Below are 25,226 nucleotides of genomic sequence, written 5' to 3' on the forward strand. Positions count from 1 at the left end.
GGCGATTCTATGGGGACTGATAGAGCATGCGAGTGCCGAATCCGAGCAGAGACTCGGATTCGCAGCTGTTGCTCGTGCACAAGGGCGACCTAAGCTCGACGGCGACCGTCCCAGGCGCCGTCTTGGCGGCGCGCAAACTCAACATCCCGATTGCTGAAGTGTACTTCAACTCGACGACCCGTGCGATAGAGTTCACCGGCGGTTCGCCGCACCTGAGCGCCAGACTATCCAGGAAGCAGACCCGGGCGCCGTGCGAAAATGATGTGCTCTTGCTGCTCCATACCAGTGGAACAACGGGGAGACCTAAAGGTCCGTTGAAGTCACCGTTCCCGAAATCGCGCCTCATTTTATGATTTTATGAGCCTCGGGCGTCGAATACTGATATTATGGCTTCAATCCTCGAGTTGCAGCCGTGCCGCTTACCCACAAAAACATGATTTCCACCACGCGCAAGTAAGTTCATAGTGACCCAAGCGGGCCGGCGGGTTCATTGACATCCAACTCCTTGTTTAGCATTCAAAAAACCTACAACCTGTCGTCGAAAGACAGATCGTTCTTGGTTATGCCTCTTTTCCACGTGCAGTATGTTATTTTCCTCATTGCCCGGATCACGACATCTGTTAACAGTGTTTGGTTCACACAGCGGCTTGCTTGCCGGGTTGCTTTCGCCCCTTGCTGCCAGCGGGTCATGCGTTATCCCGCCTCGCTTTGCCGCGCGGACATTCTGGTCTGAGTTTGTGCTCAGCAATGCGAATGTAAGCATCATGATCTCAAACCCGCCAAATCAATGTGGATGGATCTACAGCTAATTTGGTGTTCGGGGATCGTCCTGCAGTGGTATACAGCGGTTGTGAGTGCCTTAGTGCTTCTTGTCAGATGTCTCGTCTTGATCGCTGAAGTAACAATGTTCCAAAAGCCCACAATCCACCAGATCCTGCTGAGACTCCCTCCTCCTTCGCCCCTGCCCAAAATCAGGTTTATCCGCTCATGTTCGTCGGCACTCAGTCCTACAACCCACGCCCAGCTCGAGCGTACATTTCAAGCGCCTGTTCTCGAGGCCTATGCTGTGAATTCTACACCCAGCAACCACAATTCCAGTTGTTTATTAGCTCTCTAATCTTCGCTGCTGCTTTTTTCAGATGACGGAAGCTACTCACCAAATGACATCAAATCCACTTCCGCCGGCCATTGTTGAGTACTTCGGTTGATTTTTTTCTTCTTTTTTCACTCCAAGTGACGAGCAGGATACTCATCAAAGATATCTTTACCTTACACTTTGATACGATTTTTTTGGTCTTAAAGAGGAAGCCTGGATCCGTTGGGAAACCCGTTGGAATAGAAATGAAAATATTGAAATTCGACAAGGAAGAAGAAGTTGAAGAGGGTGAAGTGTGCATCCGAGGGCCGAGTGTGACGGCAGGTTACCTCAACAATGCGACGGCGAACAAGAGTTCATTTACTGCGCCCGGGGGATACTTTCGGACAGGAGATCGAGGAAAAATCGACGCCGATGGGTAGTAGGTCGTGTTCCTTTGCCTCCCCCTTCAAAGGAAACCTTTTCCCCGGTTTTGATTGATGTGCTTTGTTCAGTTTGACCCTGACTGGTCGGATTAAGGAGCTGATCAATCGAGGCGGGGAGAAGATCTCGCCGGTCGAACTCGACGGGGCTCTGTTATCGATCGAAGGCGTTGTGGAAGCCGTGGCCTTCGGAGTCCCAGACCAAAAGGTGTGACCCTTCTATTCCCTCCCCCGTAATTATGTGACTTGTCTTCTAAACTCGCTTTTCGGGCCGTTTAGTATGGGGAAGTCCCGTGGGCAGCTGTCGTATTAGGAAAACAATCATCTAAAAGAGTCCCGTCTGAACCGGAACTCCGCCACGCATTATCTCAAAAGCTCGGCAAGGTTTGGCTATCCTCTTATGTCTCTTGCTTCAACTCTTGTAGAGCCAAGGTAAGGCCGCCTTGTGTTTCCATGCGCTAATTTTTGACTTCGCTTGCGGTTTTGCAATGGGTCATGTAGTTCAAAATCCCAGAGAAGATCTTGGTGGTGGATCAGATCCCCAAAACTGCAACTGGAAAAGTAAGCGAACTCGAGTCGACAACTCCCTTATCATTAACCATCCTCATATCTCGGGGGTTTCATGGACTGATTTTCATGTTATTTTTGAACGATTGCAGGTCCAGCGAAGGAAAGTCTCTGAAACATTTGTCAAGAAGCATTCTAACACAAAATCTCGTCTGTAAATCAGCCCGCCCTTGAGTCCATGTTTGCACGTGATAGAGTTCGGATCAGGCACGCAATCGCACCTGAATTCCTTTACATAACTGGCGGTATATGCACTGCATCTTCGCTAGTTGGATGTACAATGCTTTGATTAAAATGGTCTTTTTTTGTAATCAATCTGTTGTAACTGTTTCAGAACCACTTGCTCAGCCAAGAAAGCAACCGTGGCGGGAGAAGAGCCCTTGGCTTCATTTTTCTGTGTTTGGATTCTAATTGACCGATGCATCCGCGCTTAAAGAGGGCTGTGTTATAAGTCCGACTGTAATTTTCTTCACAGCCATGTGCCCATCAAGAAGGCCAACATGGGGGCAGATGAGGTTATAAGATGTGCTACAAACTTTATATCCCAATGAGCAAATCACAAGGGGAAGATTGATGAGAGAATAGAAGGAAAGATTGGGGAAATTAACTGGAGGCCCGGGCACGGATGCCGGGGCCCGGTAGCTCTCGGCGACCTCCACACTCTTCAAAAATGATTTCACCTACTGGAGGACTTCCCGTGCAATCTGGGACCCCCGCAGATGTTGATTTAGAACCAAAAAGTCTAAATTTTTGCAGGGAAATCTGGCTTTTTGGGCTCTAGCTCACTTCTGGGAGGCCCGGAGATCTCGACCGGAAGTCATCCACATCCTGGATAGGAATCTGCTGTGCTTGCGCTGAAAACTTTGGAAAAGAAGCGGGGAATCGCTACGTTTAGCGCAAGCGCAGCGGGAGGCCGCTTGCACTTGCGTTTATTGGGACAAATCAACAGTCGAAGCTGAAACTAGAAGGCTTGACATTGGTTCAAATAAGATATTCCTTAAGTTACAATCACCAGGAAAAATCAATTGACAACCAGAGGCCAGGTGGCGCTCAGGAACTTCTAGTGATTCACTTGCACTGTGCTGGTCCCCTCAAGAAATAAAGCCAATATTTTTGTATGGAAACATCATTACACTGACAGCAGTTTGAAATAGAATGACAACAGCCCATGGGGTCACAGATTTTGTAGGCAAGGAGTTTCCCTACCCAGCCAACCTTTCTTCTAAAGTTGATTCTACTTTCAAACTTTAACTGTGCAGCAGAAAAACTGTGAAAGGGAAGAGTTGTGCTCTGGTACAAAGTGACTGGTCCATCCCATCCTTTTCAGGATAAATCTCAGATGTAGAAATACCTCCTTGAACTCTGCTTCAATAAGCAAATAAACTAATTTCCACTGCAAAAGAAGCAACACTGCTGCATAGAATTTAGAAAGCTACTCCCCCCTGTACAGTCACTGGACAGATACATTGGTACCCCCAAAAGCTCATTCTAGAAGGCCAACCCACAAACTTGAAGTCATGAGGATTTGAGAACAAGTGTGTAAAATGACTTCAGAAGAATGAACATAACAAAATAAAAAGTATTTGGAACATCACAAAACTTACAAAATTGCTTGCATTAAATGATGATTTTGGAAAATCTTCAATAGCATTCCAAAAAAATAATGAATAATCAGAATCAATAGATTGACATGTGAAATGAAAGATAATAAATGAAAAAATGAAGTCCAAAATCCATTCTGGAATTTTGTGGGCAGCAAAAACACATGAAAAAGTACAAAACTGTACTACAGCCAACAAAATACCAGTGTTTGATGTGTTTTCACCAAATTTCAGAATGGATTTTGGACTTCATTTTTTCATTTATTATCTTTCATTTCACATGTCAATCTATTGATTCTGATTATCAAGCAATTTTGTAATTTTTGTGATGTTCCAAATACTCTTTATTTTGTTATCTTCATTCTTCTGAAGTCATTTTAAACACTTGTTCTCAAATCCTCATGACTTCAAGTTTGTGGGTTGGCCTTCTAGAATGAGCTTTTGGGGGTACTAATGTTTCTGTCCAGTGACTGTACAGCACCATAGAAAAATTAAAGGAGCTTAATGAATATCACAATAGTTAATCATAATTCCCATTAACATCAAAAATAACAGTCCGTAGTAAAAAGAAGTAGTATTAAGGACCCTCACTTCAATATATGTCTGTAAAAATGTGAGGATCCCTATTTCAAATAGGGATAAATCTAATATCCTTCTTTCCCATCTTGCCTGCATCATCCTCCAAGCTCTGCTCTCACTCACATCTTCCAAACATCTGTTGCCTCCGCCACTTGCCATTGCTGATTGCCTGAATTATTTTTTCCCACCATCCACACCTCTGCCAACCCTTTGGTGCTGGGGCTCCACTTGCCACCTCTAGCTATGTCCGGTGATGTAGCCTGCTTAGAGATGGCCTCTCGCACCCGGGTACTCACTGCGGGTGCGGGTACCCGCCTGAAATTTTGCAAAATCTCAACACCCGCACCCGCACCCGGCACCCGCCGGCGTGTGCTCGGCGGGTGTACCGGGTACCTGCTGGCGGGTGCCGGGTGCAGGGGCGGTTACCCGCTCTGATATACTCACTGCCGGTGAGAAATCCCTCCCGGTCAGCAATACATACACTCGCTGACCGGGAGGGATTACCACAGTCAGCAAGCTCATCGCAATGGCCGGGAGGGAGTCCTCCCAGCCATCGAGCCATTGATTATATCGATGACTGGGAGGGAGTCCTCCCAGCCATCTAAATATAACTAAAGGAATAGCCTCTGGGGGCCAAACAAACCTGTACAGTTATCTGTCATGCGAGTAACGCCGGCGTCAATATCCTGTACAAATTTATGTCATGCAAGTAACGCCAGCGTTGGTACACCACAGGTGCAACAAAATATTTGGAAAACCAGTTTGATTGGTTTTCAGAATATTTTTTTTAATTGAGTCCGGACGTCCTGAAGAACGAGTCGGACTAACCATTTTCAGATATTTTTAAAATATTTCTGGAACCACCTGAGGTGGTTTTAAAAATATTTTGGAAACCAATTTGGTTTGAAAAATATTTCCAGAACCATTTGAAATGGTTTTGGGAACCATTTGAAATGGTTTTGGAAACCATTTGGATGCTCCTTCTCTCACGTACGGTTTTTGGGACCTTTCTGGCAACGGAATTTGCCCACAAAGCAGATTCAGACCAATTTGGTTCTGACAACCACTATCCAATCAATTTGGTTTTGATAACTATGCCAAAAACTTTTGGTGCACCCGTGGTGTATGCATGTAACACCGGTGTTGAAGCTCTTTTTGTATTAAGGAGTCCGTTCAAGCAGCTTTGGGTGAGACATCAACATTGCAGTTCAAATCAGACTGCTTGAACGGACTCCCTCAAGGCTCAGCAGCCAGCTCTGTGTCTCTGAAATATGTGTGCCAGTCTTCTGGAATGGAATGGCGACGCGGCACGCCCACAACTTTGTACGGCGTGCCTGTAAGTTTAACGGAATCCGTTCAACCCATCCGTACTAAGGGTGTTCAAAGTTGAAATCATAAAATTTTCAATGCATAAAATCATAAAATCATAAAACTTTCAAGTGATGATTTCATATGTACCATTCTAGAAATGTTGCTCTAATCTGAGTGCTTGGGTGCAACATATTTTTTCAGCTTAGAATTTTATGATTTTATGGTGTTATGATTAAGGGTGTTCAAAGTTGAAATCATAAAATTTTCAATGCATAAAATCATAAAATCATAAAACTTTCAAGTGATGATTTCATATGTACCATTCTAGAAATGTTGCTCTAATTTGAGTGCTTGGGTGCAACATATTTTTTCAGCTTAGAATTTTATGATTTTATGGTGTTATGATTTTATGCAAGTCAACTTTGAACACCCTTATTTTATGCAAGTCAACTTTGAACACCCTAACTGCATGTCTGTAAGAGACTCTGTTCAGCACCGGATGCTTGAACGGACTTGCTTCCAGATGTGTCACCGGTAAAAGTGAACACATTGATAACCACTTCGGTTACAAATCTGCTTCATCAGACTCAGCTGCACACCAACAACTGAGTCTGTTGAAGCAATCTGCTTTATCAGGCTTGGCTACATACACTCCAACAACTGACCATCAGACACCACCCACTTTGATGAGTATACTGTCCCACTCATCAATTCACACCTCAATTAAATTCCCCATTCTGATTCTCAAATCTTTTCATTTTTCATTGCAAAAATGCAAAAATCCATTGAACATTTGAGAAGAGCTTATGCAGCATAATGGCAAAGTACATTCAGAGAAAGGAAATGATCTGTTGCAGCAATTTCTTTCCTTTCATTTTCTTTTCAAAATGCACAAAACAAGGCTGCCATACAAAGGGGTCTTATTGATCATCATTATCTACATTTGACAACTCCAAGTCTGCTGGAAGGACCCCATAAATTTATACTCCATCCCTGGACTCCGTTCAACAGAATTGCTTTGACTCCGTTCAGTGTTCCCTTGGGGATGTGCAGATTGCTTGGACAGATATCCACACCTGGGTAATTTTCTTCAACGTCATTGATAACCACTTCCACAACAATTCTGCTTCATCAGACTTGGCTTCACACCAACAACCAAGTCTTTTGAAGCAATAAGCTTCATTGGACTTGGTTACACATCTATAACCTTGAAAATGGCTGATTGTACCCATCTGAACCTTCAATTTAACACATTATATAAACAACAAAATCAACACAATGTGCTGTTAGTTCCCCCCAACCAATCCACTCATCAGACACCACCCACTACTATTCTCCTCATCACACCTCAATTAACTTCCCCGTTCTGATTATAATCCTTTGCTTTTTTCATTGCAAAAATGCAACAATCCAATGAACAATTGAGAAGAGCTTATGCTGCAGAACAGCAAGCTAGATTCAGAGAAACGCAACATCATTTTGGAGCATCTTCTTACCCTTCATTTTCTTTTCACAATACCGAAAAAGAGGTGGTTTAACAAGATTTCCCATATTTGTAATGATCTAGATCATCTTCATGTATACAAAACTACCAGGACAGGATCAATTTTGGACAACAACTTTGGTAATCAACAGACCCTCCACTTTGATAATCAACAGACCAGCCACTTTGGTAATCATCAGACCAGCCACTTTAGAGAATACATACCATCACAACACACTTCAAGAAGGTTTTATAACCACGATTTTCATTTTCCCATTCCATCACAACAATTTTCAAGAGGGTTTTCTAATCCAGATGTTCATTTTCCCAAACATTATGCAAGAAAACCAAATCAAATGAAATTTCATCAACACCCACAACAACAATCCCAAAATCAACACCTCTGAAATTCTAATGAATGAAAATTCTTACCAGTTTGACAGGAGAATTTACAATGAACCAAAAATCTCAAGAGGAAATAACCACTTTATCATTGAAAACTTCTGGGTCATGCCCTCCAATTCATACTTATCTGCCAAATTTCACTGTCACATCAATGTAGAAATTTGTGCAGTCAAATACCTGTACAAATATTCTGATAAATCAGCCTTGGATGTTAAGAAGATATTGATGGGGTGACTAGATTCAGATATTCTTGATGGGTAGCAGCTCCAGAAGCATGCTGGAGGATTTTCTCTTGCAAAATATCTGCAACTTATCTCTCTATAATTTGTTTTGACATCCAGTACTATACATGGCACCCCACAAGCAAAGAATGTAAGCCAAGGCAGAGGGGTTTTTGAATTGGTAGAATTTCTGCAGTTTATCCTTCTGATTCAGAAAGATGGCATTTACGGCTACTACTCAATCATGTCACTGGTGCAACCTCTCTTGAGAATCTTTGTACATTTTGAAGACAAATTTATAACAGTTTTTGTTCAGCTTCTTTGGCCCAGGGTCTGTTGGAAAATGATCATTATTTGGAAGCCACAATGGCTGAAGCAAATGAAACAATGATGCCAACTTATTTGCAAAATTTATTTGGCATACTTATAGCAACATTTCAACCTTCATACCCTCTGTGTTTATGGAATTCTTCCTACCATTACATGACTGAAGACTGGAGATCCATCAGGGATTTCAAGATGATGCACTCATGACAAATCAGATGATTGAAGTGATCAATCCAATCCTTTTACAAAATGGTCTTCAACGTGTGGATATCTCAGATTGACAATGCAAGAGATCAGCCTTTGATCAGATCATCAATGCATGTTATTCAGAACAACCCGCTTGCTTCTTTAATGATGGTCCAGGGGGATCTGGAAAGACTTTCTGATACAACTGCTTACTGGAAAATTTCAGATCAACCCAAATAGTTGCTATCACAGGTGCAGGAAGTGGTGAGCTCACATTTTCCCAACCACACCATCTTAATTTGTATTCTCTCTCAACCCACAGGAATTGCAGCTATGAAAATGCAATATGGCAGGACTGCTCAGTTGAATTTTGGAATTCCTCAAAAGCTTCTGCAAAATTCAGTTTATTCAATCACAAAACATTCTCAAAAGGCTGATGTTTTGAGGCAATCAAAGCTTATCATTTGGGATGAAGCCCCAATGACACATAGACATGCCCTTGAATTGGTAAACACTGAGAGAGATTACTCCAGTACTTGATGGATTCAGATCAACCCTTTGGTGGCAAGGTAATTGTACTTGGAGGTTATTTACGTCAGGTTTTACCAGTGGTGCGGAAGGGAACATGTCCCCAGATTTTTGATGCAAGCATCTAACTTCCAGCCAATATGTGTGCATCAGGTGATCCACAATTTCAGAAGTTTCTTTTATCCATTGGAGATGTGAAGGTATCACTCAATAAAACAGCAAAATCAACCCACCTACTTCTATGGTCATTCATGGGGGTTCTCAGGCGCAAGATTTGAATCATCTCATAAGACTGCAAGAATATTTATTTAGAACAAATCAACTCTAGAATTCTAAAATTCATTCCATCTCAGGGAAGAACTTACACAAGCTTTGATTCTGTGCAAGATGATCCCCAAAACCTATATTTGCAAGAGTATATCAAAGGGTTGAACATCTCAGGCTCCCCACCTCATATTCTTCAACTGAAATGCGGAGTGCCAATAATAATGCTCAGGAACCTTGATTGGAAAATGGGACTTTGTAATGGAACCAGGTTGATTCTGGAAAACTTGGGTCCAAATGTGATTCACGCAAGAGTCATATCAGGTAACAGAGTTAATGATTCTGTAGCTATCCCTCACATTCCTTTCTTATCTGACCCAGACGAGTCCGGACTGCCTTTCAAGCGCATTTGAAAGCAATTTCTTCTCATGTTCAGAGTTTATGAATTTCCCTCATCAATATTTCCCCAACAATTGTCTTTCCAGCACAAATTTTGTTTCTTCTTCAAAAAACTTGAACTTAATTCACCAGTTTGCACTATTTTGTTTTCTTACCAAGTTTTCATTTCAAATTTGCTTTCCTTTGACTGAATGCCTGTTATGCAGATAGTCACCCAGGAATTGCAACATCAAAGTTTTGAAAAATTTAATCCGTTTCCTATGAGCTGTCACATTACCCTTTTGCCTTTCACCTCCTGTGATTTACAAACCCCTATAACTTTAACACCCTCTGGAACCCCAAATTTGGGGGCTTCCCCTTGTCAATTATATTGATGACGACTCCTCCAGTCGAGGGGAGGTGTACACACCTCTGGGCGGAGGGATCGCTCCGGTTGAGGTGGTATGTACACCTCCCACCTCTTCAAGTGGAGAGATCCCTCCGATCCATCTGGCCCACCAAGATGGGCAGGTACCCGGATGGGTACCCGTTTTTTTCCTGCCCAAAAACTGAACACCCGCACCCGCACCCGGCACCCACCGGCGGGTGCTGAGCGGGTGTTCCGGGTACCTGCTGGCGGGTGCCGGGTACCCGCAAACGGGTACCCAAGTGCCATCTCTAAGAGCATCCGCATCCGTTGCTAAGTTAGTCTGGACTAACTAGCTCGGATTACGGTCGGACTAAGCTAATCCGAGTGGCCGACCGCATCAGCGTAGATTGGGAGGTCCGAGGCTATCGGAGATTATGTGATTAGGTGCCTGTATGGTATGTGTTTGGCACCTAAACACATAGAGTTCATGCCATTGAGCATGATGCATATTCATTTTATAGGTTAGTCCGAGGACTAGTGGGGGCTAGATTTATACCCCACTAGCTCCAAACCAAGCTCCGGGTCAAGTTGATCCCCGGTTAATCCAACCTGATGCGGTTGCGGGGTCGAACTAAGTGCCCTAATCCGGGCTAACTTAGCGCCCGGTGCGGATGGTCTAAGCCTGCTTCAGCTTCCACGGCTTCCGCCAGCCCCACACCGCTACTAAACATTCCACGCTGGCCTGCCTGGTTTGAGTTTAGCCCCTACTGTGCCACAAAATGTCCACCATAAGTTGTGTGCTCCGCTTTCCTTAGCCTTTTGTCCATAATCCATGTGCTGCACAAATCTGCACCTACTCCACGCACCATTGCCAACTTAAACCTCTGTGGCTCCTGATTACATAAGCAAGCCCCGCACTCCGTCGTGCTGCGCATTGGACCCCTCCTGGATATATTGGACCTCTGCACCAGATTCCACCCCCAAACCACATGATTGTTACCAACAAAAATGCTCTTTTTTGCCCCTCCCATTTCCACCTTGTGCCCCCATTGATTTCTGTTTGCGGATGTGACAAGGGCCACCCACGCTCAAATCATTGGTTTGACCTGAATTTCAGGATCCATTTTTCACTAAAACTGGATCCCTAGGAACTAGCATTGGTTATTTGGTTATGGGTGTGCAGTTTAGATATTGGACTGTTGGGATTTTCAGCAATAGGTTTGTGTAAGTTAAACTTAGATGTCATATGACATTAACTTAAACAGCAAGGTTTGGCTAGGTGAAGAAATCTTTATCTGGAAAATCTGTGGCCCCTTTGCCATCCTTTTTTAGAACTGCCGCAAACATGAGCTTATGGCAAACACTTTGCAGAATCCGTGATTCTGTTAAAGGGAGCAGATCATGTTGGGAATATGTATATGCGGACGAGCGTGTCAGAGTCAAATTAATTATTTTTCTAATAAAACACAGAAAAGATTTATAAACACTATGTCCGGACAAAAACAACAAAAAACATGAAAACATTAATCTACGTTTGACCTAATTTTGAAAGGTGGAAAAGAGTCAGAGGTTGTGTTTTGGCAATCGAAATGGGAGAATGGGGGTAGGAGTGACTACTAACAAGATGAAGAATTGGACGAAAATGAGATGGGCCATGTCGGATATCGAGTGACAGTCATGACGTTTCGTTCTGGAGCGCCGTGACCAACCTGGACAGTCAGAGGTTGGTTTTGAGGAAACGCCGTGTTACAGGTAGATGACAAATGATATTGAGATGTTGGTGTTCAAGGAAAATTAGTTTCCGATCAAATTTCACCAGATCATCATTTGCCGTCGATGATTGCTTAGCAATGATGAGCTCACCAATCAAGTCCTTCTTCCAAACCTTCCCCTTTGATCGCACATGCTTTGAAAATACTCCACTGGCGATTTTTCAGGGTGTCCAACCCCAGTCCCTCTGAAACCTCTGCCGGGGTTAAGGCATTTGGTTGATCCTAGAAACGGACGGAGAGGAGGCACATCAGTTCTAGGAGTTCCGCATGTTATTTACTGATCGATGGTAAGATAATGACCTGTTTATTTGCAAATACCAATAACCGAGCGTCTTTCAGTTCATCCTCGCTCAACATTGCCAGTAACTCTGCCTTTGCAATCGGAAGCCGATCCCTATCGTTGGAGTCCACCACATAGATCACCGCCTGAGTGTTTGCGTAGTAACACCTCCAGTATGGTCTGATTGATGTCTGTCCTCCCAAATCCCACTGCGTTTTCAAGGAACTAGTTGTCAATGCTTCTTGCTCGTCCAATTATCTTTATTGGTACGGGACCGTTCGAGGGAATACTAACCACTTGAAATTTAATATTCTTGTATTGCACCGTCTCGACGTTGAATCCGATCGTTGGTATTGTTGAGACTACTTCGCCAATTTGGATCCGATAAAGAATTGTTGTCTTTCCAGCCGAATCTGGATCAAAGAGGAAAAATGTTCGGGATATTCTTCAGTTTCCAATATCTCTTCAGGTTCATTTCTTGAATCAAGAACTGCATAAATTGGCTAACCAAGACCCAGCATAAGAATCCGAACTTCAGACTGTCGAGAGAAAAGGGACGAGATCCTTCCGAATATCGATGAAAAGGCGATGCCCATTTGAACGGAAGGTCCCTGTTTGATTATTCGGTTTCGATTATTCCGCCGTCCCGCTTCGGATAGCTCTTCGATTGGTTTGGTTGGCTTCAAGGGTGCGTGGAGACTAGGACCGGCCTGCTGGTGATGTCCGGTGTCATGTCATCCGAGGACTCGGGGCTTTCGAGGGGGGTCTATATGCATCTCGCGCGGAAAGGGGGCCAGCTATGCATTTCATAATATTTTTAACTTCACTCTTGTGTGGCATTTGGACCAAACAGCCATCCCCTTGTCCGCGCCACCACGATGGGTTTATCAGGTCGCAAGGACAAACAGAAAATTGGCGATGACCCTCGAAATACGAAGTGGGCCAAGAGTTGAGTACTATTCCGGCCATTGAGATGCACACATTCGATGAGCAGAAACATTTATGGCCAAAGTTTGAGCTGATGGTTTACGTCCACATCGGCAGATGAATCCAACCCTGGTTTCAAGATCCTGTCTTCCATGGGCTGGACACCATCAACAACCACTCTAGGTGCCGCTTCGGCCGCTTCCGAGCCGGTCCAATCGACTTGGAAGCGACTGCCAGGGGCGATACTTCCAGTCATCAAATCAACTACCTCCGGTCTTGGTGCCAATCCAGCTCAAGCTTCCACCAGCACCTATCTGTCAGGTGCGCCGAGATTTGTACGAGGCTCCCTGGGTGTATCTTTTGTGGAATCGGAAGCCGAAACTTCTGCACTGGCCGTACCGGATCCAGAGCAATCCACAAAGCTTGCTATCGTCTCACAGGGTGGTGGTTTTGATGATCTCCTCAGTCGGCTCAATCAATCGAAATCCAAACCTGAAACGCGCCCATCGGATAGCACGAAGCGAAAGAAGTCTAAAAAGAAATCCAAATGTTCGGAGCTCGAAAATGCGGAAGAGGGACAATCAACTCGGAAGAGTAAAAAATCTAAGAAAAGGAAAACTCTGTCTACTCCAGAACCAGAACAGCCTGTCGATGACGATGAAGAAATAGTGGCAACCCCTTCGGGCCCCATCAGAATATCAAGACCAATAAACCCCAGAGTAGCGTATGTTTCTACCCTGTTTTAGCTGTTTACTCATCTCCTGATCACCGTTCGATCTAACTTAACTCTTTTTCTTTCGAAAAACCAGTGCCAGAGCTAAATTTATCAACTCCAAGAAACTTGCTTCATCCGCTGGAAGCGCTCAAGCCATGGCAGAAATCCTCGGGATCCCGCCTGCCGAATAGCACCTAATTGAACTTAATCCAAATAATCATCTCCCCGATAGAACAACATCACTTGGGACCAAATCACGCGTTGGTATAACTGAACAGCTATCGACTGTCAATCATCTGCTTACTGGATCACGAACTGCATCCTCATTCCAAAATCCGTACCATCATTGTATACCCCCAGTATTTATTCTCATCACATTCCCATTGCATATAATCTTGTTGGTATGACTCCGAGCCATCTTCGCACCTTGACCTCCTCGTGCCAAGCACAAAGGTAAGATGTATGCTTTATGACACCCAAGTACTTTTCATTCTCATTGAAATTGTTTCAATATATGTTTGTTTTGGACCGAGGTTCTGAAAGTAAATGATCCTAAGGTCTAAGGTAATTGGTTGACAAAACCTAGAAACTCTAGCAAGGTAGTTGGTTGGTATTGCTCATGGTTCAGTCCAACAGCTGACCCATACTTAGGTGAAACATCATGGTAGCACTCTAATGTGCAAATCAACAAATAGATCATATTTCAAAGCACACCAGGAACCTAGCAATTGTGATATTTCATCAATTCATGGGTATAAGGGGAGGGGGAAAACAAAAATGAGGAGGTAAAAGGCAATTATGCTCTACTGGGAATATGTTTGTTCATGCTCTACTTATTCACCCATGTGGTAGAATAGCCAATACATTGTTGTATTTCTTGCTATTGCTCTGTATTGTATTTGCTTATTGAGATTTTGAATCCAGCCAATGCATCACATTCCAACACATGGCTTACCTGAATCACTTCTAGATCACTTTTAAATCATGTCTTGTGTCAGTGACATCAAGCTATTAATCAAAGGTTTTGTAATGCTTTGCATGACTTGGCAAAAATGGAGGTTGGGGGGATTTCCTCTTGCCTCCATCTGTCTTACCATAATTGTATATCTTTCCAGGTGATATTTTGATTTGCTGAATAATTTTTTCATATCATCTTCCTCTGTTGAAAAAGAACTTTCCTCAGGTACACTTCTCTTTGTCATTATATCTTCTCCAAATATTGATATTACTCTGTGTTCATTCTGGTCAACCAGTACATCAGATTCATAAGAGCTGAGTTGGTAACATCCATGTAGAATACTTGAAACTAGGCCACAGAACTCTTCAAATATACATATTTGATTATAAGTATCTGAAGGTATTTTCATCAGAGCCTTGAATATTCTAGGTTGATAGTAATTTCCAAGGATTCTCAGCATTTCATGTAACAACTTCAATTCAAGCATTATTTGGTCACAATTCAATATTTTATTGCTTTCAATTTTTATTTGTGATATACCAGTGGTAATCTTTTGTAAGAATTCCTCCATGAAATGATTTGGTTCAGGCAGGAAATTTCCCTCATTTTCTACAAAAATTGAGAATTCATCATAAACTTCTTCAAAATACTGTGAAGAAGAGCTTTTCACTGAAAATGTCTGGGCTTGGTAGTAAAGGTACTGCAATTCAATGTTTTTCCAGGTACCTGGATCTAAGACTATATTCATCAAAGAAAACAAAAATATAATGCAAATATAACGATTGAATCAAATTTCTGGCATATCATCAGGATATTTACATGAAAAATGTGACTTACCCTTGAGTATTTCTGCCATTTTTCTTGTGGCAGGGCCTTCCTGGATACTTAGTTTAATGTTTAAGTTCAGATAAATTTTTATACGGACTTACTTCGCGCACTGCGAAAAGCTCTTCGCGCACTGTGCAGTGCGCGAAGTTTGCAAACACTTCGCGCACTGCGCATGAAGGGCGCAACTTTTTCAAATTATTTTTTGACCAATCAATAGACAAGCTTATTATTGTCCTCTGTGAATTTATTTGGAGTTTTTTGAAGCTTCCTTGTATGCTTAAAAATACCACCAATAAAAAAAACAAGTACAGCCATTTGGGGACCTGGAATTCATATTCCCACAGGCCAAAAAATCCAATTAATTTATTGAATCATATTAAACATGTATTTAAAAGTTTTAGAACTTTTTGGCCACTTTGTACAAGGACAAGGCTTTCAAAAACCAGTAACTGTTTCTCAAGATATGCCAAAATGCGCCAGTAAGTGGTGAACTTTCCTAATTTTTGAAAGCCTTATTCTTGCACAAAGTGGCCAAAAAATTCTAAAAAGCTTGAATTCATATGTATCATTATTCACTAAATTATTTGGATTTTTTGACTGGTGGGAATATGAATTCCAGGTCCCCAAATGGCTGTACTTGTTTTTTTTATTGGTGGTATTTTCAAGCATACAAGGAAGCTTCAAAAAACTCCAAATAAATTCACAGAGGACAATAATAAGCTTTTCTATTGATTGGTCAAAAAATAATTTGAAAAAGTTGCGCCCTTCACGCGCAGTGCGCGAAGTGTTTGCAAACTTCGCGCACTGCACAGTGCGCGAAGAGCTTTTCGCAGTGCGCGAAGTAAGTCCGTTTTTATAAGATAATCTGGTGGTTCATCTTGAAGAGGAAACCTGCTTGTGATATAAACAAATATCAAATATCCCATGTCTTTTTTGTTTAAAAAATGGGAAAGACTGTAATCTTCAATGATGTGATGCTTTTTTATGTCAATGAAGAAATCAATCATGAGATCACTTCCTTCTTTCTTTAGTGAAAGTTCCATTTCTTTTTCAGAATAAAGATAATTTGAGTCCCACAGTCTGTAGATTTGTGAAACAGATTCAAGAAGACACTCTTCCCACTTCTCAATAACTGACTTGTTAACATCACTAGAGGCCAAGGCGGCTCCGCCGCTGCAGGGATTTTAACACTAAGACCAAGCTATTCTTTTGGAGGAAAATTTGAGTTGGGGGACAGACAAAGGTGATAGGAAGGGCAATGTTTGATTAATTTTATGCAAGTGTTGATGATTAATGCATGTTTGTCATTGATATATGGCAAGGGACATAAGGTCATAATGTAAACTCTTTTGACACCCAATCAGTTTTTGGTGGACTTGATTGGTTGGTAGCAGGATTTCATGTACAGTGGGTCATCTAATCTTTTTGGCACTGCATTTTTCATTACAGAAGCTCAGGCAACAGACCTGAATTCATGGATTTGGCTACAGGGGTGGAAAGTAAGTTCCCAAGAATGATTATGACAGAAAAAAAATGAAAGTGAAAAATATGAAAAGTGTGAAAATTTTCCAATTTTGCGCAAATTTCTCAGAATCTTTACTATTTCTCAAACTAAGGAGAGAAAATTACAGAGAACAGTATTGCATGTGACAGGAATGATAAAGAATGAAAAAACTGAGACCCTCGACGACCAGCTCGGCCAGACATTTGGATGTATTCACCCGAGCTCAAACTCCTGAAGTCTTTCCCATCAAACTTACGGACGGTAGTGAAGACAACGGTCTTGGCGGGCATGTTTAAGCCGATCGAGAAGGTTTCCGTGGCAAATAAGACTTTAATCAGCCCTTCTTGGAACAAGATCTCGATGACCTCCTTGAGGATCGGCAGTAGACCACCGTGATGGATTCCAATCCCCCGTTTCAAAAGTGGCAAGATGTGCTTGATCTGTGGCAAGCCTTGATCGTCTTCAGACAAGTTGGAGATCGCGTTCTTGAAAACCGTGTCGACGGTTTCCTTCTCTTCTTCGGAGTTGAATTCTAACTTGGACATCTGGATTGCTAGTGCCTCACACTCTCTCTTCGAAAATGAGAAGACGATGACCGGATTATAGTTCTTGACCATGATCATCTTGATGATCTTGTAAATATCGGAGGGGCCTTTGGTCGAGTTACCGCCTTTCTTAGTCTTGCCCTGCTTGTTTCGACCGGACATCGAGCTCGCAGGATCTTCGCCTCTCGAATCATTCAAGGATCCCATCGCTTTTAAGAAGTTATCCTCTCGAAATACGCCCTTCTCGTCGACGACCAAATGGATTCCGTCGCCGCCAGATGGGAATAAATAGTGCTGTAGTGGGGTTGGTCGGAAATTGGTGTAAACCACATGACAAGGTTGATCGTGGGTATGGCAAATCCATTCGGCAAACTGCATCGCGTTAGGTATTGTTGCCGATAGAAATACATATCGAACCGAGTGGGGCAATAGAATGATGGTCTCCTCCCAAACGACTCCTCTTTCTGATATGACATAAAAAACCCCGAACATAGATTAACTTTCTTGAATGCCGGTGGAGAGAAGAGTGATCTTTGGGGCATGATTTGGCCCAAGTTGAACGAGAAGAGGGATGGCTGATTACTCTTATCGCGCATATAATGAATTTCGTCAAAGATGACCCAAGCCACTTCTCTCATTACTTCTGAGCCACGATACAACATCGACCGTAAAATCTGTTTTGGATGAGTAACAGAAGGACGCAATAATCAGGATAAACCGGTGCATTTTTTCTAGCTTATTTGGTTCGTCTGAGGGTGCGCTTTGTGCTGACCTCTGTTGTCATGACTAGACATGATGCACTTGGGTTGATTGTCACGTCCCCGGTCATCAAACCCACGTCCCCAAACTCGGCCATCAATTCTCGATACTTTTGATTACTAAGAGCCTACAAAACAAGATGAATTTCAAGCAATGGGAGAAAATGATTAAGAGGGAAGAAAGATGGCGGACCTTGATAGGAGAAGTGTAGATGACTCTCTGTTTGTTTTCGAGACATTGAGCGATAGCATACTCGGCAACAACGGTCTTCCCAGCGCTAGTATGGGCTGAGACGAGTACGCTCTCGTTACGTTGGATTGAAGTGGTCGAGACTTGTTGGAAAGGGTCGAGTGTGAAGGGATATGTCCTAGCTGGTTTACTTGGGGGGCGATGGGCTGAGATAGGGATGTAGTTGTAGTTGGGTGGGAGGGCTACTTGGTGACGAACTTGGTGGGAGAGGGTGAGTTGTTGGGGCTTCTCTTCTCCTGAGCCCGACTGCTCGGGCAGGAGTCCGCTACTGGCATCGATCTGTCGGGCAGCGTCTGTCTGGAATTCGTCCGCTACTAGCACTGGCTGTTGGCTTGGGATCTTGGTGCGGTCTTCGGACTGCATCTGATCTGATGGTGAGCTGACCCGCGTCCGTTTCGGAGATGAGCTGGTCGGCTGGGTCGGAATGGTTGTTGGTTGCAGCCGTTTCTTGCTGTTAGTCTTCTCCTGGGTTGGTTCCATTGCTGCTCGTGCTCGTGCACGTGCTCGTGCTGCTGAGGAAGTGCTGCTTGTTGACCATTAGGGCTGGTCTTACCTGATGTTGAGGTAGAGTGTTGAAGATGACAACGAGGCAAAGGGCTAGCTGGGTTGTGATGTCTTTGCAACTATCGCGATTCGCGACCTATGAAAATAAAGTTTCCGGTCAGGGCGCAATAGGGTGCAATTCAGGGGAATATGTAGGAAGACGAGGCGAGGGGGAAGGGTCCAAATATGGCCGAGTTTGATCTGGATAGGTTGCGTGCAACAAGACCATTGTAGTTGACAACAAGGCTTGGGTGGGGGCGTTTGCAACACGTCTGACAAGAGTTGGGTGGCAACCCGGCGTCTATTTAAGAGGGGAGGGGGAGGTGTGTTTCTCCCCAGGGGATCCGGTTCCGTCCTACCCCCTCCCTGGAGCTGCCCTAATCAATTGATTAGGCCCTCCTTGAAATCCAATTTGACCGGCCCACTTTTGCTTGTTGCTGCAGCACAAGCTGGAGGGTCAATCCGAGGTGCCCCCCGGGGTATTTGGGGATTATTTTCAACCTGTAATATGTCTTTTGCTAATGAACATAGGCAAAACCCATGATCTTGCCTTCCATGATTCTGTTGATTTAATAAACTTGGATATGGTAGAACATATACATCCCTTCTTAAAATCTGATTAAATTCAAACTTCTGACCCCTTAATTCATGCATTCTTTTTTGAAACAGAGTTGAAATTGATGTAAGCATTTCATCCATTTTTTTGTTGATTTGGTTCTTCTCTTTTTCTTTTGTTTCTAAATCCAGAACTGCAGATCTCCAATGATTCCACTTTTTCAATGTTTCCATATAGCATTCCCAAACCTTTTCCAATGATCCTGTATTTAATAGAAAACCCTCCAGCTTCTCCAGAATAAATTTATGTAAAATATAGTAGAAGATATTTACCATCTCCCATCCTTTCCATTTGGTACTTCTCTGGATTAATGGAATGAGTCAGCCACTTGTTTACTGTTGAGAGGTCCACAAGGTTCACCTTAAAAAAAATAGGAAATTGTTTGAGTATCTAGAGGGATTTTTCTCATACCTTTGCAAGATGGGTGACATGGTTCACCTCCCATTTCTCTTTCCCAAGATTCCTTCAAGGTGCCCTCTCTGTGTTCCCCAACAGCTAAACTTTGATGAAGATCAACTGTGTTCAATATCACCTTTTCAACAGATGGTTCTGAAGTTCCTTCATCAATTTCAGGCTTGAACACAACACTTTGGAACTGCTCCAACACCCCCAAAACACATATCAGCAAAGCTATATTGTCCCAGAAGATGAGCATTTTCCTAATTTTCTGATGTATACACAGTATATATTGCTGACTCTTTCTGATAAGGATAGGTTAAAGGGATTAATTTATGTATGAGATTTACACACTTGGTGTAAGCTCCACTGGGTCAAAAGGAGTTTTGATAAGGTCAATCTAATATCAAGAAAGTAATATTTGTATGTGAGCTTTAAAAAATTGGTCTGAACTCAAATTTTTTGAAAGGATTTTTGATGGGGTATAAATTGGATGAATTTTGAGGTTAATGAGCAGAATAAATATTTGGTATTGAATTCACACTCTCTTACACCTATATAGTTATAGCCTTTTCCAACAAAAAACAAAAAAACAACAGTGTACAGGATGTATACCATCAGAATCCAAGACAGTTGGAAAGGTTTTTATAAAAAAAAGATTGTAGATAATTTCAATGAGAATCAGGTTTTAAAAATTGTACTTTTTTAAATCTCACCCTTTGCACTGACTGGAGGAATTCCCGTCGAGTCTGGGAGCCTCCCAGATCTCAATTTACACACCCAAATTCTTAATTTTTGACAAAAAGAGAAGTGTTTTCCCAACCCTACAGTTTATTGATTTCACGTGCGCTGGTTGATTTTTTGATAGGTGTCTTAATTTAGGATTTAGAGGGGCATCTAGAGCTCTCTAAATGACAACGGGAAGTCATCCACTCTATCTATTTCTGGTTAAGAGAATTTGAGTTTGGGGTGATGTGATGTGAAACAATTTTAGATAGCAGTGTAATCAAAAAATAATATGTGCGATCTTTTAAAATAGGTTTGTCAAACCTACAAGACATTGATTAGCTCAGATTCTGAGCTGGCCTCAGACAGTGTTTTGATTTATGTACTTTGGTGACAAGGACATATCCCTCAATTTTGAGGTTACAGGAATAGGCAGGTTATGTACAAGAAATTTACCTCAACATACAAATATGGATGTTTAGGATATTAACAGAGTCCAATCAAGAAATATGGCTAAACAGAATCTGACGCATAATGCAAAGACTGAGTCTGTTCAGGCAGATTCATTGAACAGACGGGGCTGATACAAAAGTTGAGTCATTGACACTGTTATTACATTGCTTACCAAAACTGGTCTTGCAGTGCTTGACATAGGATGCAAAGCAGCAGAATGTTTTTTTTGGCCCCCAGAGGATATTCCTTCAATATGTTTTTATTTACCCCTACCATAAATACACCATCAGAATGCAGGGTAGTGCCAAGTGGAGCTCACACAATATATTACATATATTGGATGACTTCCCGTTGAGATCTGGGAGTCTCCCAGAAACAATCTAGAGCCCAAAAAGCTAGATTTCCCTGCAAAAATCTAGACTTTTCGAGTCTAAAGCGGCATCTGGGAGGGTGCCAGATCCCACGGGAAGTCACCCATTGTATCTATTGGGGTTAATTTATCCAACCAAAAATTAAAGCCAGTTTTTAACCAAAACTCAATTTTGGCTTTGTGGTCTGGCCTTGACACCAGGAGAGAAGGGATAAATCTGATCTGGAGCTGGTGGGGTATAGATGTTGACCCCACTAATCCTGAGAATAGATCCAAAACAAATATTCATAATGCTCACAAGCATGAAATTTATGTGATTAGGTGCCAAAAGCATAACATATTATGATATAGGCACTTAAAAACATAACCTCTGACTTGCTAATCCCCACCAATGTGGATGGCCAATTGTAATATCCTATTCCAATTGTAATCCAAGCTAGTTAGCCCACACTAATCTACCCACTGATTCAGATGCTTGGGGGGCTTGCCCGGGTCCATTAGACTTGGTGATGCTGGATTGCCTGAGTTCTAAGTAATGATGTTACTTGTGTCATGTCTTGAATACAGTGCGCAGAGCTTCTTGTTGTCTGGCTTGGACAGTATACCTGTCACAAGTGTTTAAAATAATGAATATTAACATTCACAAGAACCTTGGCAAGTGTACCAAAGTACTGCTCACTGGGGGTACTCCTCTTATGAGTTATATTAGGATTCCAACAGTGTTGTGGATAAAATAAAAACAACAGATCCATGGAGGGAACAATGGTGGTATTTTTAAGGGGTTGGTAAGACCATTGGTCCAACAAATCAGCAATTTTCCTATGTTGCTTGCACAAAACTCACTCCTTGAACTTGGGGAGGCCACATGAGCTTGTTGCTCACTTTGGCTTCACCACTTTCAAAAAAAATTGCCTTCCAAGAATGACCAGCTTGGTTTGGTCCTGGAATTTTGAAAGTTTCAGAAAAATAGAAGAAAAAAAGTTGAGAAAAAGACTGCCAAAAAATGAGTCAAAAACATTGTTTTTAGGGGTGTATGTTTTGGAAAAGGAAACCTGCACCATTCTAAAATAGTACAGTGGTGTGGCCTGTCTGCTGGCCTGCCTAAGGCTGGTTGTCACAGTTTCAACCCTTGGTATATTCAGGACTATTCTTGTGACTTGTTTGAGGCCATGCTTGCACCCACTATTTTCATGCACAGGACTGTGAGCCTGTGGTATACATTGATATCAACTCTGATGGTTCCATGGAATCCTCAAGGTGATCCTGTGAATACACCCCTAATGAAATTTGTGGTGACCAACAGCTGATGGTCTGCCCCTCTACACAAGTGCACCATGGATTCCAAGTGATTTTCACATCAAACTACTCCCTGGGTTAAGACTCAGCCTGTGTGTGAATCAAGTCTCAGATGTGGCCTGGGCCCTGAGCACTGTGGCTTTTTTGTCCTTGTGGCAGCTGGCTCAGACACTTGTAACTCCCAAACCTTCATGCTAATTAACATGCCTTGTATGGCATGTAGTCAAGCATCTTGACTTGTGGTCATAATTTTTTTTTGACACAATTGAAGCAAATAATATGGTTTCACAATAAAGAAACCAGGCAAAGAGTTTGAGTGCTCATGAGTTTATGAGGATGCTCCGGGCAACTTCCGGGACTTGATGCCAGATTTTTAAGCAAGCATGTCACCCGCGAGTAAAGAAATTCAGTGCTGTAGGAAGCCTAGCTTAACAAAGCCTCTCGAGCGGAGGGTCCGGGGGACCCCGCCCGGAGGGCTCTCCGCAGGAGAGGCTTATGTGTTATGTCTTGATTTAAGCAGGAGCAGAAAGGATCTGCTACACTAAAAATCCCAACCAATATAGAAAAACTGAATACACAGAGTTTTAGGTTCTGTTCTTGCAAGGAATTTGAGCCACTCATTTATCTTGTAGCCAGAAAAACAACTCCTGGAGTCCCAAACAAGTGGAGCCTCATTTGGAAGACTTGTGCATTTTTGATCTTTTGAAAAGGTCAACAGATTGGGATAGAAAAAATCTGAGTAGACCAAATTGTAGAGAAAGAAAAGTAGCATAGGGTACAGATAGGGCATATTGGTGGAGAGGCTGGGGGAGGAGCTATAAAAATTTTAAAAACCTCTCAGCCAAATGAACTTTCTGCTCCCGCGTAAAATTTGGGATAATGCGCAAGTCCCTCCCTGCGGGAGGGGCGGCTTCGCCGCCAGCCACAGCGCTCCCACCAGGGGGGACTTGTGTTAAGTTAGGTAGGAAGCGGGAATCCTTATTGTGAATATCCATTCCCTTGGATGTTAGCAACAGATAAGAGTACATCTGGTAGGCACCTTGTTCAATTGGCAACAGAGCCAATATAGCAGCCACAGATCCATACAGCTGCCCAAGCAATACAAACACACATGAAAATGGAAATTTCAATATTTTATTGACAGCCAAGTAGAGAACCTCTGGTCATCTGTGAAGCACAGAAAGATGAAGAACTGAAAACTCAGGCCTTTTGGGTGGTTTACTTGGCTGTACGGATTTCCTCCGGGAAGGTGGGGCAGATGGGTGGGCAAGTTTTTCCCTGCTAACACACCCAAAGCTCACAGTTCAGTTACTGTTTGGGTTGTTTTAAGTTAGGATGGTAATCCATAATTAACTGGAAAGGAATTTCGAGTGTCAAAATATTTTTCCAGTATGTGAATTAATGACAATTATAGCGCTTGAACGGTCCAGCCCGTTGAGGTATGTAGTTGTTCACTCGACTGCGTCACACCTGACTACTGGCACGACATGCTAAGTACCTGACTACTTGCACGACATGCCAAGTGACTGATGGGTGGCATCAGTGTCTTCAACTGCCATGAAAAATTGCAAGTATTCGTTGCGCGCAAGTTCTCAACAGCTCTTCTTCTAACCAGAATGTGTGTGAGCGCAGCATACAACTTCTTTGGGGAGATACTTTTCAGTCAGCAAAACAACTCTTACAGCTCATCGACGCATAAATCCTCAGTTGTAGTGACGCAAGGATTTTCCCCCACACATGCCAGTTGAAAGTTGTAACCATCCAGTACCTTTTCCTCACTAATTACATTTTATTCATTTACCCCAGCCGCACACTTGGCAATCAAGATGGGATTATTTTCACGCTTACGGGTTCCCTCGACGCGCTTGGCCGACGAAGTAACGTCACCCCCACCCAGTCCATCGCAAGTCACCCCGCCAACTCTCCATCACCATCTCAAACGCCCCACCCGGCTGCTCCGCTCGGAGAATCTTGAGTTTCAAGAACTTCTCAGGGCGGAGCCTGCCCGGGTGGGCCTGTCTTCTGGTGATAATAATCAGCTCAAGATTGTGTCAAGGCTAGCTTTGAAGTGGAAAAACCGACACAAGGGGGTCTCGAGTCCAGCCGATACATCTCGAAATAATGATCTGACCCCACAGCGCTCACTACCGATGCCAATCTCCCCGCCCAATCCAGTCCCAGGCGCCAATTCCAAAAGTGTATCTCATTCTTCGCGCACGACAGCGGAAACACCACGACGCGAAAAGACTGCCAAACCACGAGGCGAGTCTACAGCAGCTTTAACGCCTAAAGACAAAGATACCAGCTCGCCATTAGTTAGCCGGCAGAGGAGCTTCCCTCAAATTTCGCGGCCGAGTTTACTACCGGATGATACCAAGAACAAACAGTTCAGCTTGTACTATCCCCTGAGACAACATCCGGACGATACCCGGGTGGACATGGACTTCTCGGTTCTCTCATCCATTTCCGAACGTGACTCGGCTGAAAATCGTCAGCTCAGCTATACCTCTTCAACTCAGGACTTGGTCAAATTCTATCAGGAAGTTAATGG

The 25,226-nt window shown here is 43.0% G+C and overlaps 4 protein-coding genes across 4 annotated transcripts; 2 read left to right on the plus strand and 2 right to left on the minus strand.

Moving 5' to 3' along the window:
* Window positions 1-26: 26 nt before the first annotated feature.
* On the plus strand, window positions 27-2,243 carry PtA15_10A426 (uncharacterized protein; the record flags this gene model as incomplete). The annotated part of the gene is made up of 11 exons (XM_053160600.1): window positions 27-309; window positions 411-453; window positions 514-582; window positions 644-755; window positions 836-1,066; window positions 1,140-1,190; window positions 1,303-1,517; window positions 1,591-1,726; window positions 1,798-1,902; window positions 2,020-2,079; window positions 2,178-2,243. The coding sequence occupies 11 exons, from the start codon at window positions 27-29 to the stop codon at window positions 2,241-2,243; spliced, it is 1,371 nt and encodes a 456-aa protein (XP_053024558.1).
* A 9,170-nt stretch (window positions 2,244-11,413) lies between these two features.
* PtA15_10A427 (uncharacterized protein) lies at window positions 11,414-12,386 on the minus strand (the record flags this gene model as incomplete). The annotated part of the gene is made up of 5 exons (XM_053160601.1): window positions 11,414-11,447; window positions 11,602-11,732; window positions 11,811-11,999; window positions 12,085-12,203; window positions 12,299-12,386. 5 exons carry the CDS (start codon window positions 12,384-12,386, stop codon window positions 11,414-11,416), a joined length of 561 nt encoding a protein of 186 aa, XP_053024559.1.
* A 282-nt stretch (window positions 12,387-12,668) lies between these two features.
* PtA15_10A428 (uncharacterized protein) lies at window positions 12,669-13,623 on the plus strand (the record flags this gene model as incomplete). Its single annotated transcript, XM_053160602.1, has 3 exons — window positions 12,669-12,738; window positions 12,835-13,441; window positions 13,527-13,623. 3 exons carry the CDS (start codon window positions 12,669-12,671, stop codon window positions 13,621-13,623), a joined length of 774 nt encoding a protein of 257 aa, XP_053024560.1.
* Window positions 13,624-16,071: 2,448 nt separating this feature from the next.
* PtA15_10A429 (uncharacterized protein) lies at window positions 16,072-18,755 on the minus strand (the record flags this gene model as incomplete). Its single annotated transcript, XM_053160603.1, has 5 exons — window positions 16,072-16,109; window positions 16,907-17,731; window positions 17,851-17,941; window positions 18,040-18,153; window positions 18,219-18,755. 5 exons carry the CDS (start codon window positions 18,753-18,755, stop codon window positions 16,072-16,074), a joined length of 1,605 nt encoding a protein of 534 aa, XP_053024561.1.
* Window positions 18,756-25,226: the final 6,471 nt, after the last annotated feature.

Source organism: Puccinia triticina, chromosome 10A (genome assembly GCF_026914185.1).
Source record: "Puccinia triticina chromosome 10A, complete sequence".
NCBI lineage: Eukaryota > Fungi > Basidiomycota > Pucciniomycetes > Pucciniales > Pucciniaceae > Puccinia > Puccinia triticina.